The sequence below is a fragment of the Sapajus apella genome, unplaced genomic scaffold, assembly GCF_009761245.1.
Source record: "Sapajus apella isolate SASKATOON/1434 unplaced genomic scaffold, GSC_monkey_1.0 scaffold34, whole genome shotgun sequence".
Lineage (NCBI taxonomy): Eukaryota > Metazoa > Chordata > Mammalia > Primates > Cebidae > Sapajus > Sapajus apella.
Window position 1 is genome coordinate 762,548 of NW_022436974.1, and position 16,384 is coordinate 778,931.

General features: G+C 37.2%; 1 protein-coding gene across 2 annotated transcripts in view; it reads left to right on the forward strand.

The window, feature by feature from the left end:
* TRPC6 (transient receptor potential cation channel subfamily C member 6) overlaps nt 1-16,384 on the forward strand; it is a 125,583-nt gene that overhangs the window by 67,840 nt on the left and 41,359 nt on the right. Inside the window, exons 1-2 of one of the 2 annotated variants that reach the window (XM_032295703.1) lie at nt 1,120-2,232; nt 8,292-9,066. In XM_032295703.1, coding sequence (XP_032151594.1) covers nt 2,228-2,232; nt 8,292-9,066 — 780 coding nt within the window. In that variant the 5' untranslated portion in view covers nt 1,120-2,227. Of the gene's footprint in view, nt 1-1,119; nt 2,233-8,291; nt 9,067-16,384 lie in introns of those variants that run through there. The other variant, XM_032295702.1, reaches the window with a different exon arrangement.

Below are 16,384 nucleotides of genomic sequence, written 5' to 3' on the forward strand. Positions count from 1 at the left end.
GTGCTTCCCCCGACCCACAATCTATCTTATGCAGAGGATATTTGTGGAATTGGCTTGTGTAATACACATGATAATGACCGTCATTGATAATAGAAGCAAAGAATTTAAACCTCTGCCTTCGATGAGATAATTTGGATATAGTTTGCTGATATTACACAGAAACTTTTTAATATTCCCAAGAGTACCCTGTTTTGTTCTTAGAGCTTAGTTCTTCCCAATATTTTGCAAGGTTCCCCAAAGTTTTCTCAAGTTCAGATCCCCAAGGACTCAGTTCTCAATTTCCCTCAACTTGTCCTTAATTATTCTCACCACAAATGTCTGGTCCCAGAGCTCTTCCAAAGAGAATTTCAAAGTAGGAAGATATGACGCATGAAATAAATTAAACCACCAAGGAGAAGCTAAAAGGGAACAATGACATTTCAGACAGTGTTTTATAAAACGGCAAGTTTCTATAACTTCCGTTATTTACCCACAATTTCATTCTCTCACACGGTTTGATTTCTGATTTGCACAAACAAGATGTCAATTGATGATTGACATCTTGTTTGTACAAATTAGAAATCATACAATTTGTTACATGCATCCTACATTTTTCAGTCATATTTTTGCTGGCTCCCAACTGAAACTGACAAGCAGCTCAGGCTCGTATCATTTCATTCATAGAACACTAAGGCAGGGTATGATGTAGTGTGACTGATCAAACAGAAAGTTAGTATTTGAAGAAATGAGAAGAATTCATGGGGAAAATTGAAACTAATTGAATCAAAATGAATTACTATCTAGAAGATTATCTGGAAGTGCAAGGGATTTGGTAGTGTATTGTGAAGATGGGTGGTCACAGTCTATGTATAATGTAAAGAATCGGGAGAGAGCAGGGTGAGAAAATATCAGTTCTGTCTTTATTTTTTTGTTCGTTTTGTTTTTTGAGACTGAGTCTTGCTCTACATCACCCAAGCTAGAGTGCAGTGATGCAATCTCAGCTCACTGCCACCTCTGTCTCCCAGATTCGAATGAGTCTCTCACCTCAGCCTCCCAAGTAGTTGGGATTACAGGTGCTCACCACCATGCCCGGATAATTATTGTATTTTTAGTAAAGACAGAGTTTCACCATGTTGGCCAGGCTGATCTCGAACTCCTGACGTCAGGTGGTCCGCCCACTTCGGCCTCCCAAAGTGCTGGGATCACAGGCATGAATTACTGCTCCCAGCCCTAGTTCTTCCTTTAAAGTCATGAAAATCTCTGCTTCCAGATCATGAAAAAGTCACAAGGATGCCATTAAAAACATGGCTTTCAATTTCCTTTGTCCCCTGTTGAACTCAGTACTTATTTGAAATGAACATAACATACTACATATACATCAGAACACAGTGTGGCTCAGCCTTTATATTTTGTTCTTTTTTTGTGTGGAAGGTTGTACATTGTAGTCACTTTCAGTCAGGTTAATAGGGAACAAACAGGCCTTGAACTTTATTCCTTTGACAGGAGGGATCCATGTATTCCGCAGTTATGTACTGAGAGTTTACAACGTGTCCCTCTCTAAAGAGGGGTGAACTCAGTGGTGAAGAAGACAAAATCATCCTTCTCTCATAGAACTAAGGAAAACCACCCTAATTGTTTATTGCTTCCTCAACCCCAGAGGCAGGGCCTAGGGTGTGTGTCCAGAGATTAAGTAGTCGGGGTAAAAAGTGTCTGTGTTGTAAAATGAGAACAAAATGACTTCTTTCATTCATCTCCCCGAAGTGGTTTGCAAACTTGCTAGTTGTATATAATGTTAATCTCTAAATATCCGAGTCTAATTATTCACATAGATAATTGTGCATGTAATAAAATGCAAATTCTGGAATTTCTTTTATTTCTACTTTCCTAGGATGAATCTACATTACTCTTGTGGCTGACCACACTGCCTGGAATAGTTACATTCCATTTACATTTTTAACACTTCTGCTGTGGTAGAATTGTGCTTTAAAATGTTTGTAAGGATTTTTAAAGCAAAAAGTCAAAGTTAAGCTGGGTGCTTAATATGAAGCTTAGTTTGTATAAAAGCACTTCCATTTGATAAAAGTGCATCTTAGTTGGACAGGAAGTAGAGAAAATTACTGCCTATGCTGGACTCAAGCATGCAATCCACTCTACTCAGAAGCTAATTTGCATTGCTGGCATTTTCAATAGAGATGGATTATTCCATCTCTCACTATCTGGGGCAGCAAGCACTATTAGGATCAGGAAAATGAGGTATGTAAAAACATGGTTTTCATGATCTTATCTATATCTGAGTGCCATAGGGGTGGTGGCTAATTATACTCTTTCCTAGAACCAGTATTTGTATGTTGTTTTAAACAAGTTATAAAAATACAGACATGAAAATGTAGGCCATTAAGCTTTTAACCATGTTAAATGTGGCTAAACGGGTGAATAAAATTTCTTAATATTTTTTTAAATAGAAGAGCTGACTTTGAAAAGTGTGCTCTTCAGCTGAAATGAAAATGTGTCTTGTTGAAGTAGTGCCGTGGAGCTATGGACCGAGATGTTCCTCTTTTTAATAGATGATTTGACTGCATTTCATTTACTATTGATGTAAAATTCTACAACATAGTTTTTCAAAACCATTTGCAGAGAGGTTTGTAAAATCTAGTAACTTCTAGTATCTTTCTTGAATTTGTTTCAAATATCTGTTACTTACAAAGTTGTTTTACACATTTTGCTTTTGCATAGGAGAGGCGGGGATTAAGCAATACCACTCATGACATAAAAATACGAGTGGTATCTTTTATTGCTTCTCCAGGCTGCAGTTAAGAAAGATAAGGAGAGCAGCAAGGCATGCGTTTTGTTCTGTGAACATGCAAGCAGCTTTTACTGTGTCTCACTGCTCATGCAAGGGGTGCTGAATTCATTGTGCCTGCATTTGTAATATTCCTAAAATAATCAAAAACAAACAAAAATGTATTGATACTTTCTGGCTTTTCAGATACAGAATGACAAAGTTGTAACTCTGTCACAGATTGAGATACTGTTGACAGAGTGCTAAAAAGATTATGATAATCTAGGTCTTTTCATAAAAATATATCTGAAACTTGTATTATTGCATATGATTAATATGTGTGGTCACAACAACTAAGAAGATGCTTTAAGATGGAAAAAAAAATCTGTGAAAATATCTTTGCTGTTCCTTCAAGAAGTTATAGCTAGAAAGGCCATAGTAATTTAGAAGGAAATAGGACACATCCTTAGGATTAGTGGCTTGCTAAGATAGAACTTGTCATTTTTCAAATAAATGGGTAGGAAAATCATAGATTGTTATTTTTAAATTTTAGAATAAAAGATGCCACAACTCAGACTTATTCTATCTAGCTCAATGTAAGCTTAGTATTGGATGAAAAAATAAAATTTTCTAAACCAGATTAAAAATTGAGATATAAGTAAAGTTGCTAATTATTATTTTTCCTTCTTTAAAAAGACAAAAAAAGGCCAGGCGTGGTGGCTCACACCTGTAATCCTAGTATGCTGGGGGGCTGAGGTGAGAGAATCACTTGAGCCCAGGAGTTTTGAGACCTGCCTGGGCAATATGGTGAGACCCATCTCTACCAAAAAATACAAAAATTAGCTGAATGCAGTGGCATTTGTCTGTAGTCCCAGCTACACAGAAGGCTGAGGAAGGAGGATTGATTGAGCCTGGGAGGTTGTGGCTATAGTCAGGCAACAGAACGAGATCCTGTCTAAAAAAAAAGACAAAAAAAGGCAAACAACTTTTATCAATTACCATCTCAGTTCTTGCCTTTCTCACGGTCTTCTAACTGAATAACAGCTAAAAAAGTGATAAAGTCAAAGTGTCCTTATGTTTGTAAGTACTATATAAGTGCTTATTCTTATTGATGTGGTTGTGAAAAAATTAAATCCAAATTAAAATGCTTTCCGCATTCATAATTTCAATTAGCTCTGAAAATAGTCCTTTGAGATAGGTCAGAATAATTATTCCTCCATTTTAATAGATAAAAAAATGGAGGCTTGTTATTCATGTTTTGGTATGTGCTACTATTTTGTGTCAATTTTTTGTCATTTTTTTAGTTATGTGAGAACTTTTCTTGCAAGTTCTCACTCCTAGTACTTTCGTCTTACTTTTATAGATGCCTGATCCTATTTTGTTTTTCCCTTAATTTTATATTTTTTCTTTTTCAAAGTATTCCCCATGTTTGGAAGATACTGTCTCTCCCCCAATCTTTGAACTTCCTCTTGTCTACAATAGGAAATATGCAAAGCAATAAATACAGAAGACAAGAGAGAGGAATTAAAAGGCTAAAGAAGTTAAGATGAGAGAGGAACTAAAAGGCTAAAAATAAGAAGTAAAAGCCAGAAAAGTGACAGAAAAAAGGGAAGAGGGATAAGAAATCAACAGGAAGATGATGGATGGTTGCTCACGTAACAAACCTTGATGATCTCCTGTCTCTTCTACATCGTACATATTGTTAACTCAGAAATAATACGGTTCTTCTAGAAACTCACTCACTCCTAACTCAGGAATCACCTTTTGCCAAAACTAACATTAGTTTCAGTCTAGTTTTTAAAAGAGGAAATTATAGTCTCTTAGAAAAGACATTATAAGGAATATTTCTTTAAAAAGAAGCAAAGAATATCTACTAAGAATCACTAGATCTATGAGGAAAAATTCTACTATGAATTACAGAGACCACAGCAAACAAACACAGAAAAGCAACTCGGGACTAAGCTCTCTGAATTATGGACTTCATCACAAATCTTTATCATTGACATCTCCAGAGGGAGAAGAGAAAATTTTTGTGCCTTTAAAAGCAAAAGAGTCTTATGAAAAGTAACATTTGAAAATCAAAAAGATGTTTTTGAAAACTAAAAATATAAACAATTTTCATAAATATAAAGTTGGAGACATTTCTCAGAATATAATAAACAATATTGAACATAAATAATTGGAAATAGAAAAGATGAGAAAATTAAAGGACAATTCCAGGATGTCCAACATTGAAAAAGAAGGAATTCCAGAAATAGTACATTGAAAGCAAAAAAACAAAATTATCAGATAAATAGGGCAAGAATGTGTCTTAGAAAAGAACACCTTTTTTTTTTTCCATATTAAATGGGTAGCAGTATGGAGGAGAAGAGACTCCCTTCAATAAACAACCATGTAATTTTAGAACACCAGAGACAAAGAAAATACCCATAATCAAAATTGCATCAGGCTTCTCAGTAGCCACAAAACTATAATTTAATAGAGCAAGGCCTCCAAAATTATCCTCAACCTTGAATTCTCTACCCAGCCAAACTATCAGTTCAGTTTAAAGGCAGGATGAAGTCAGTTTTAGATGTACACCTTTAAAAATTTACCTAAGCATGTTTTATTAGTCAGCTGTTTGCAGATGTCCTGTACTAGAACAATGAAGTCCAATCAGAAAAAGGAAGATCTGGGGTACAGAAAACAAGGACCCCAATACAAAAGCAAAGCAAAGAGAATCCTTGGAATGATACCAAAAGGAAGATTCAGAGATAACATACATGCATTAAGTCTAGACAGTAGCTGGTCCAGATTTTCCAAAATTGAAAAAAGAAATACCCACATAATATGTTGAATATATTAAAATAAGATTTACATTGATGGAGAAGAGAGTTTGATTGAATTAGTCATATGTATATAGAGCACTGAGCAAATGAGAATTTTTACCTACTAGGTTTCAGCTTGCAGGGAAGTTGTACCTGAAAGTCACAGTAGTATACTGCTTAGCTATGATTAGCACTTGCATTGTCTTAATGTAAACAGTAAATAGTTACCTAAAAAATAGTCATGATATAACAATACTGGAACGATAAGGAACCATGAAGGGGGTCTACGTGTGTGTGCGTGTGTGTGTGTGTGTGTGTGTGTGTGTGTGTGTGTGTGAGAGAGAGAGAGAGAGAAATGTGAGGGTGTGCTATAATGGGAAGTCCATAGGTAATGCCAAACCTGAAAAATCAAGAAGTAAAAATATAACCAAACCTATGTGATTACAACATTTAAAATTATTTTAGAAAACACCTAAAATAGTTAAATTAAAATGTTTACCTCTGGAGATCAAGACATGGAGAGAATAAACTAAAATATGCACATGTATAACTTTAATAGAATTTAAAATGGAATTAAAAATAAAGTAATAGCTACAGGACAAAATAGTTACAGATGCTGTTCCCATATAATTAATAAAAGTTGCACATACATTATCTAATGACCCATTTTAGAAGTTATTATCATATCATATATAACTTGATATTGGCCTTCATGTTATTTGATTATTATTATTATTTTTTTTTTTTGAAATTTACAAAGTTGTCTCTTAAGAAAACATCAGTTTGGTTGGTTTTAGAGAGGACTTGGATAGCTAAAGGAATCACTATTGAATGAAAATCTATGAAAAATATTTGTAATATGGTGGCATACTCTTCAAGCTCCTCCAAGAAGAAAATCTATGTGTGAGTTGCTGAAACTTTACTATCTTCCTTTCTATTGCTGGCCATCACACTGCCACAGACCACATTGTCTGGAGATGTGGAATCAAGGTTGATAAAGACTAGTAGGGAAAGCAACTAAGATTCTCCAGACCTGACTACATTGGAGGGAAACATGGCTTATGGGGTCCTTGGATCTTTTTATTGTCCTCTTTGTACGGGGAAGTTTGTGACAGTTTTTAAAGAGAGATGAATCTTGGAACATTCATAGAGAGAGGAAATAATACTCATTTATCACACTTTTCTTTCTCTTTAGCCTCCCTTATAACCTGGCCCTTCCCCAGTTTTGCAAAACATGTCTTCTTTGGGTTCAGTTAGTGATACCAATATGAGTTGAACATCTAATTGTAATGAGATCCCTTCAAGCTCAAAAGACCTTAAGACATAAAGTTATGAATTAATAAGGAAAAAATATTTATTATAGAATTTTGATCAGAGGAAGAATCACTTCCCCCCTCCCTTTTTTTTTTTAAATACAGGATCTTGTTCTCTCACCCAGGTTGGAGGGCAGTGGCATGGTCAAGGCTCCCTGCAGCCTCGACCTCCTGGGCTCAGTTGATACTCTGCTTCAGCCTCCTAAGTAGCTGGGACTAAGTAGCTTGTGCCACCATGCGCCATCAATTTTTCTATTTTTTTGCAGAAATGGAGTTTTACCATGTTGTCCAAGCTGGTCTTGACTTCCCGGCTCAAGTGATTTGCCCACCTTGGCTCCCCAAAGTCCTGGGATTACAGGGGCGAGCCATAGCACCCAAATACTTTCCCTTATTATCACAGATTGAAGGACTGCATTGAAGGCTGGCCACTGCTCTGACTACTTCCTGTACCATAAGAGTGTTTTTTCCTGCCTGGCACCTGCATCACAATTTTCTCCAGTTTGCAGTGATTTTTGAGACAACAGAGTTCAAGCACTTATTGCCTGTGTCAATGAAACCTCTACTCTAACATCTAGCTGATACCCCTGCTAGAGAAAGCTTTCAACCTATACCCAACCCCTGTCTCACCCTCCCAAAACACACTCTCACCCGACTTCTACTCATCCTTCCATTTTCAGCATGTCATTTTCTCTCAGAATCTGGGATAGATGTCCCGCTATTGGCTTATCACCATAATTAAACAGCTGATAACAAGCAATGTGCTGATTGCCCATCTCTCTCTTTAGTCTATAAGACTTGAATCTTTCCTGCTTCTGGATCTTCTAGTGAAGATCCAGAAGCAGGAAAAAGCATATGTATATATGTGTGTGTATATATATATATATATATATATGTGTGTGTGTGTGTGTGTGTGTGTGTGTGTGTGTGTGAGTGTATGTTGGTTTTCTTGGACCTAATATAGTTCCTGGACTTGGCATCAGAGGCACTCAATAAATATTTGTTAACTTGAATGGATTTTCTATTGTCTCTACTTTTTAAAAATTAATCTTACATTCTCTATCACATTGGTGACTGATTATGGATAAGAGAGTCCATCTTTCCTAAGTCTATACCATCTATATTTGAAAAATGTACATTAGTTTCTATTTGAATGGCACAGAGTGATTATGGCAATTGCTAGTCTCCACCTCAAACTGGAATGTTAAAATCTGCAAAGTGTTTGGCTTTCTTAGACGTGAAGTTCTTGGAATCCATTAATAAATAAATGCATCTTCATTTTTTAATATAATATGTCTAGAGATGATGAGACAACATCTAATATACTTGAGGATTGTATTAGATGAATGGCAGGTCATTTGGCACACTAAAATGCTCTTAATATGATTTGTTTACAATCTTTCTATTTTATTGCAGCCGGGGATCTGACAACAGACTGACTCACCGGCGGCAGACAGTTCTCCGTGAGAAAGGGAGAAGGTTAGCGAATCGAGGACCAGCATACATGTTTAGTGATCGCTCAACAAGCCTATCTATAGAGGAGGAACGCTTTTTAGATGCAGCTGAATATGGTAACATCCCAGTGGTGCGGAAGATGTTAGAAGAATGCCTCTCGCTCAATGTTAACTGTGTGGATTACATGGGCCAAAATGCCCTGCAATTGGCAGTGGCCAACGAGCATCTGGAAATTACAGAACTACTTCTCAAGAAAGAAAACCTCTCTCGGGTTGGGGATGCTTTGCTGCTAGCCATTAGTAAAGGTTATGTTCGAATTGTGGAAGCGATTCTCAGTCATCCAGCTTTTGCTGAAGGCAAGAGGTTAGCAACCAGTCCTAGCCAATCGGAACTCCAGCAAGATGACTTTTATGCCTATGATGAAGATGGGACCCGGTTCTCCCATGATGTGACTCCAATCATTCTGGCCGCCCACTGCCAGGAATATGAAATCGTGCATACCCTCCTGAGGAAGGGTGCTAGGATTGAACGGCCTCATGATTATTTCTGCAAGTGCAATGACTGCAACCAGAAACAGAAGCATGACTCATTTAGCCACTCCAGATCTAGGATTAATGCCTATAAAGGCCTGGCAAGTCCAGCTTACCTGTCATTGTCTAGTGAAGATCCAGTCATGACGGCTTTAGAACTTAGCAATGAACTGGCAGTGCTGGCCAATATTGAGAAAGAGTTCAAGGTAGGTCATTGACAATAGACACTTTGCCATCCACAAGCTAGAGTCAAGGTATATTTACCAGCTTCCACCATGTACTCAGCACTGTCCTAGTTACTGTGGACACTAGGTAATTTTATAGCTTTACCCAACAAGCTCTTTATTATAATCATTGTAGCAAAAGTTGTGATTGCTACCATTTAGTGATGCTCTAATCTCTTCCAGACATTTCACACTTATTATGTCTAATCTTTATCCATCCCCCTTGAGAAGATATTATTAGTTCCTGTCTAGATGGGTAAATGAAGGCATAAAAAGTTGCGGTAATGCCCAAGATCAACAAATGGGAGATGACAGAGCTGGGTTCAGAATCCAGGTATGCTGTGCTCTGAAAAGCCCAGGCTTTTTCTCTAAAGCACTATTTCTATGTTCAGAGCACAGTGATAGATGCTGTTGAGGTCAGAAAGAAGAATAAACTTAAGGGAGTTACAGTTGACTTGAGAGACAAATGCTCACCTGAATAAAAATATAAACAAAACTACCAGGTAGAGGTAAAAGCAACATAATGTGGAAGTTCAGAGAAGACAATATTTCATTCCTATCAGGTTTCAGGAAAGCTATGTGTAAGATGGCATTTCAGCTCTATATGGTAGAACAAGTAAAATTTTGGAAGTCAGAGAATGAGGGAAAAGATATTTTAGGCCAAGGTACCAGCAAAAGCGAAAGATTGTAGATATGAAATAGTGGGAAATGAGAACTCTGAGCAGTCCATCTCTTAGTAAGAGGTATCTGGAGAGATAAATGGTGTCAGATGCTGCCATTCTCCGTATGGCTGTGCTACATTTGGAGAGGATGAAAGCTTACATCCCTAGCCCAAGATCTTCCTCACAGGTATCTCTAAATGCCCTCTGCCAGTTTGAGGTAGTTTCGATCTAACTTTTAGTGCCCATCACCTTTTACCACGTGTTATTGATATTTATGATGTGCTTATCTTCTTTACCAAATAATGCAGGTTGGAAACAGGTTGGATTCATCAAGTACAATGTTTTACAAAAGTGAATATTGGTTTTACTTTTTCTGTTCTGAATGCTGTGAGAAGGCTTGTTTCTATACTGCTTGAGGGATTGCAGCCCAATCTGTCCTGGGCAGCTTCTTGGTGCCACTGTCACTGATGTTTCACCTCAGTATCAGATGTCATGTGTCCCTCTATCCTCAGGTCCTGTCTATCCAGAAAGGGGAGGAGGAGGAAAAGGACCACTGAAACGCCCAAGGTGGAGGAAGGTGTTTTCCTCCAGCTGTCTGGTAGCTAACAGGGCAAGACAAGCAAATGGTCCTCTCCAACCCTGTCTTAGATTCTTACTACTTTTCGCTTGACTCCTAGGACACAGAGAAGTTCACCTGATTCAAATTAAATCATTTTGAACTCTGATTAATTTTAATCATTTTCAAAATCTATATTACTAATTTTGATTAATTTCACCTCTTAATTTCTTGTTTCCTTTACTGTATCCTTGTTTACACACTTTCTCTAAACCTGGGAAGACTATTTTGTTCTTTATTTGTTCATTAATCCATTTGCCTACACCTTTTGAACCCGTTTTTTTTTTTTTTTTTTAATTAGGCATAGTTGAGGATGAGGCTGGCGAGGTAGTACAAAATACAAAGACAATTCAGTCAGCAATCCTGTCCTCAATTAGTTCATAATCCAAGGTAATGGAAAAGATCTGTGTGTAGTAACCATCATGTTAGGTATGACCTCACGGAGTGAGGAGCGGGCTAGTGGCTCAAAGAGGGGAAGAATCACATCCAACCAGGATGTGAACTCTTCGTGGTCCTTAAATGCATTGCAAAATGTTGAGGCCTCATACGATGATGAAGATGTAAAGATATGGACCTTCTTTTCCCTGTTTACCACAGCCTTCTTTCTGCTCTCATCGGTGTGAAGTATACGGATTAGGCATTTTCTTCCCATTTATGCTTCTCTATTAGCTTCATTATCTTTAGCAGTTACTTAGAGCCTCTGAACAAGCATAACTTTTCGATAATGCCCTGCCTCTGTGAAGGTTTCAAGGCAAAGAAAAGATAAATCTAACTGAAAATGTGTTTAGGAGTATGTTATTAATGTTTTTTAAAAATCTCTTTTGCTCATGCCTGTAATCCGAGCACTTTGGTAGGACGAGGCAGGCGGATCACCTGTGGTCAAGAATTAGCAGCCTGGCCAACATGGTGAAACACCTGTCTCTACTAAAAGTACAAAAATTAGCTGGGTGTGGTGGTGGGTGCCTGTAATTCCAGCTACTCAGGAGGCTGAGGCAGGAGAATCGCTTGCACCTGGGAAGCAGAGGTTGCAGTGAGCCAAGATTACGCCACTGTACTCCAGCCTGGGCAACAAGAGCAAGACTCCTTCTAAAAAAAAAAAGAAAAAGGCTGGGCGAGGTGGCTCACGCCTATAATCCCAGCACTTTGGGAGGCCGAGGCGGGTGGATCACGAGGTCAAGAGATCGAGACCATCCTGGTCAACATGGTGAAACCCCGTCTCTACTAAAAATACAAAACATTAGCTGGGCATGGTGGCGCGTGCCTGTAGTCCCAGCTACTCAGGAGGCTGAGGCAGGAGAATTGCCTGAACCCAGGAGGCGGAGGTTGCGGTGAGCCGAGATCGCGCCATTGCACTCCAGCCTGGGTAACAAGAGCGAAACTCCACCTCAAAAAAAAAAAAAAAAAAAAAAAAAAAAAAAAAAAAACTTTCAAAAATTAGATTACTGTTAAACCAGTGTAGCAGTTTAAAAAATGCTTTTATAAAGTATGTCCTAGAACTTGACAAATTTTATAATTAGAAAACTGACTCAAAATTATTGCACAAGGAGAAAGGACAGTTACTGGCTTGATTTTTAAGGGCTTTTTACAAAAACAAGAAACAAGAAAAGATTTCTTCCTTGCCAGGTATCAAGCATTAAAACAATTCTTTTTTTCTTCTTTGAAATTAGTTAGAACAGCAGATGAAAGAACAGCCGCATATGAGGGTGAAGCTCCATTGCCTTTGTGTATAAACTCACAGGGAAATCACATTCCCCCATGACCCATGACTACTGCGACACTAACCCCTTTGCCAGCATCCCAACATCCCAGCCTCAGTTGACAGCAGGGTGGGATCTTACAGGACTAGAGAAGTTGGCGTCTCTGAGTTGAGGTTTGCTCCTAAGTCTGCTGCATCTACATTTAAAAATAACTTCTTTTTTCTTTCTTTAAAATAACACATAGCCATGTTACAAATAATAATATAAAAATGAAGGAAGTTTTTAAAATCATTCCTAATTTTGCCATCAAGAAATAAACACTGATACACTACAAACATGCCTGCACATAGCCTTTCAGTCTTTTTTTTTTTTTTTTAATCTTTTTAAATAGCTCTCTGAGAGTCTCAGAAAATAAAAGTCACTGAGGCTGGATAGCATAGGCCTGGTCAGCCTCACAGGGACCTGAGAGTTGTATTGGCCACAGGAGATCCTCCCTGCTCATGGTCTTTTATTTTTTTTTCCTCCCTTTCCATCTGAAAGACGTTGGAAAAATTCTGTGTTCATTTGCACATTTAAAAATTGATATCTTTTTTGTCTTTTGTAAGTATAAATATTTTTAAGGAATATGACTTCTGCATGGTGTGCATATTGCCATTTAAGAATAGAACTCTTCGATGGTTCCTTCAGCTATATCCAAAGGACTTTAAATGCTATAATGATTTCATGTCCACCACAACTAAACGAACAACCTTTTCTTGAATGTTCAGAATGGCTGCATCTTTCCTTTTACTCCTTGAGGTCATATTTTCAGTCCAATTCCTTCACAAATGTGATTCCTAACATTACATCTTTTTATTGTAAAGTCTCTTAAAATCACTTATATACATAACATATATATCATTTATAAATAAAATATACATAACACACACATATATATAAAATTTTAGAATTTTGTTTCATTTCCTGTTGTTAAAGGCTCTAGATATTGAAAATACTCTGAAAAGAGTTATCATTATATCTATTATTGATATATTTAATCAAAAACTATAAAAATGAACCGAGTTGCTAAAAATAATAGGTACACATTTTGAAAAACAAATTTTAACTATATGACACAATTCTTATTGGATGTCTTTTTAGTGGTATTAAGAATGTTCACACTTTTGCTATATATTTAATGAAAGAAAAATGTGTATGTATATATATACACATTTTATATTGTGTGTGTGTGTGTGTGTATATATATATATATATATACTATTTACATATATACAATATATATAAATGTGTGTGTGTGTGTAGCTAAAAATTAGTTGTTATGGCAGCCAATATGTTACTTTAGACTTTGTTTATATGACATATAAATTATTAAAGATTTTATGGAATAAATTAAAAGAGGATAAATTGTAGCAGAAATAAGTATTTCTAGATACAACTTGATAACTATCTTACTGAATTACAGATACTAAATTGGAAATAAATCACATAAAAGTTTTATCCATGGGTTTTGACAATCATCCTGCAGAAATTTTGGGTTCTGTAAACTATTCCAAGTCACATTCAAAAGAATCACTCTCACTAAGTTTTTTGCCTTACCTGTTTGAGATACTTTTTTTCCTGGCTAATGATACATCTGAAAGATATTAAGAATAATGTAAAGGAATCATTTACATTTAAATACATGACAAAGGATTGTTTGGTATTCGGTATTCCCTACTGATGCTGTCTTTGCTTAACTCTTTCTGGACTCTCACTCAAGAAGCATTCATTCTTTGATAATTGTTGGCAAATGAAGAGGTGAAGTCATTACAAATGGTCCCTGTTTCTGTCTCTACCCTGCACTCTACATCTGAAACTGGAACATCCCAACAAGAGCCAAGGTGCTGCATTTTTATCAGTAAGCTTCATCTTCAGCAGAAATGTGTATTTATTCAGGGAAATACAGGAAGCCCTTCAGGGTTTATAGAACTTGGATAGTGTAAAAGGGGGACTCCTGTTTGCTACATGAGTGAGTGGGTGAGAGCCGGGAATTACTTTTGTAAAAGAGCAAAAGCTCCATTTTCAAGGAAGTCCATTTTGGGAAAGTGGAAGATCTGCAAATTGATTCCCTAAATATTATCAATATTCTACAACCCCTTGGAAAGCATTTGTGTACCTCTGTTTGAAGACAATCTATTTTGTGACAGTCAGAGAATGAGACTTTTCGTAAAGATTTTGTAAGCTCCAATATACAGCTTGCTTTTATAAGCTCCTTCCAAATTGTCCCTTACTACAATAACCCATAGTCCATTAACAGAAGAGAACATGGGAGATGTTCCTGGGTTTCTGAGGCAATTTCAGCCTGTGCCTTGAACCTTCTAAGCCAAAGTTTTTTGTTACTCATATCACTACATGTGTAGCTCGTTCTCAGCAGAGGTGATATGAGACCTCAGCAGAGAAATATAACTATTAGATGGAGCCACAGGAACAAAAAGAAAACCAAGAGATATTGGAGTGTTGCAGGTTTTGAAAGAAAATGGAGAAAAACATAACTTTTTTACCTATTCTATTTCAGTTTTTATGTTGAATCTTTATAACTTGTTTTAGGCTTTGGCAGCATGAGACCTCAGCCATCTTAAACTAAAAATTTGGTTAAGATTGACAACACATACCAAATCAGCAAAAAATAGAAAACCCAAAACTGACTGGTTTTGATACCAGAGAAGGACAGCAAAAACTCTTGGTTTCTTTCCTTAACTTGAGTTTTAATTCAAATAAGGGACAACAGACTTAAAGACAAGGAGATAAATACCAGGGATGGTCTTGTCCACAAATACATTCCCCAGAATTCTTAAGTTCTTTTTAGTATCTCGATATGTGCCTATGACTTATGTCTCTAATTGCCTTTTTTTGAACCTGTTTACCTTTTAGGTTGTTTGTAATCACACAATGTTTCCTTTTATTCCCCTTAAAAATCCCCTCTTTTGGGGAACATCACACACCGAGGTCTGTCAGGGGTGGGGGGCAAGGGGAAGTAAAACATTAGAACAAATACGTAATGCATGCAGGCCTTAAAACCTAAGATGATAGGTTGATGGTGAAGCAAACCACCATAGCACATGTATACCTATGTAACGAACCTGCACATTCTGTACATGGGTCCTAGAACTTAAAGAAAAATAAAAATTAAAAAAGGAAAAAAAGTCCCCTCTTATACACAGCAGGAATTGTCCTCTTCTCTGTCATTCTGGGTAGAGAGCTTTTCTGGAGGTCTTCCAGCTCCTTTACATCTTCCTAGAGGCCTGCACGTGATGTGCTCATGGCCCTCCAGATGCCTCTGCTGCTGACTCTGAGGAAGAGGGAGGGTAGAGAAACTCCTGCCTTGCCTGTTTGTAAACAGTTGCTATGTTCTAGTGTATAATATCCAAAAGGTAACTATCCTCCAAGAAAATAGCTGCTTTGAAAAGTACTTTTTATTGGTACAAAGATGGTATCACCATTATCAGACCTTAACAGGGTGACAAAGAGTGCCACTTACATGTGAAGTAGTCTGCAAGGTGTATAATGACTGCATCATGAGGATGGATTTCCCCTTTGTTGTTCTCATGCTAGTGAGTGAGTTCTCATGAGATTTGATGGTTTAAAAGTGTGTGACACTTCCCCCTTCAGTCTCTGTCTCTCCTGCTGCCATGTGAAGAAGTTATTTGCTTCCCCTTTTCCTTCTGCCATGATTGTAAGTTCCCTGAGGTCTCTCCAGAAGCAGAAGCCTGTATAGCTCATAGAACCATCAGCCAATTAAACCTCTCTCTTTTATAAATACCCAGTCTCAGGTAGTTCTTGAGTGTCAGTGCCTCCGCTGCTGACTGTGAGGAGGAGGAAGAGACGAAAACGCTTGCTCTTCACATATATAATCTCATTTTACAAACTGCCATCTTAGAGAGTAGTATCTATCACAGTGCTGTGCATAAACTATTTGCTGTGAAAATATATGAATAGTTTTATTTCCAATGTTTGCAGATAATATCCAGGAATTTCAACATGACTTTATATTTGATAGCATAGCTTTGTGATTGCTAACTGTGAAGAGCTGGATACTGTTTGTGAAATAAACAATAATAATCATCAATCATCTGTACTACCCTTTGCCAGGAACTTGGCATTCATTATCTTGTATAATTTTCACAGCAACCCTAATTCGTGGGTACTAATATTAATCCCATTTTAAACACAAGGATTAGAAGCTTTAAGAGATTAAATCATTGATCTAAAGTCACATAGCTGATAAGCTTCAAACCCAAGTCTTCCATCTCCAGGGCCCCCACAGTAGATTACTGAGAATCAAGGCA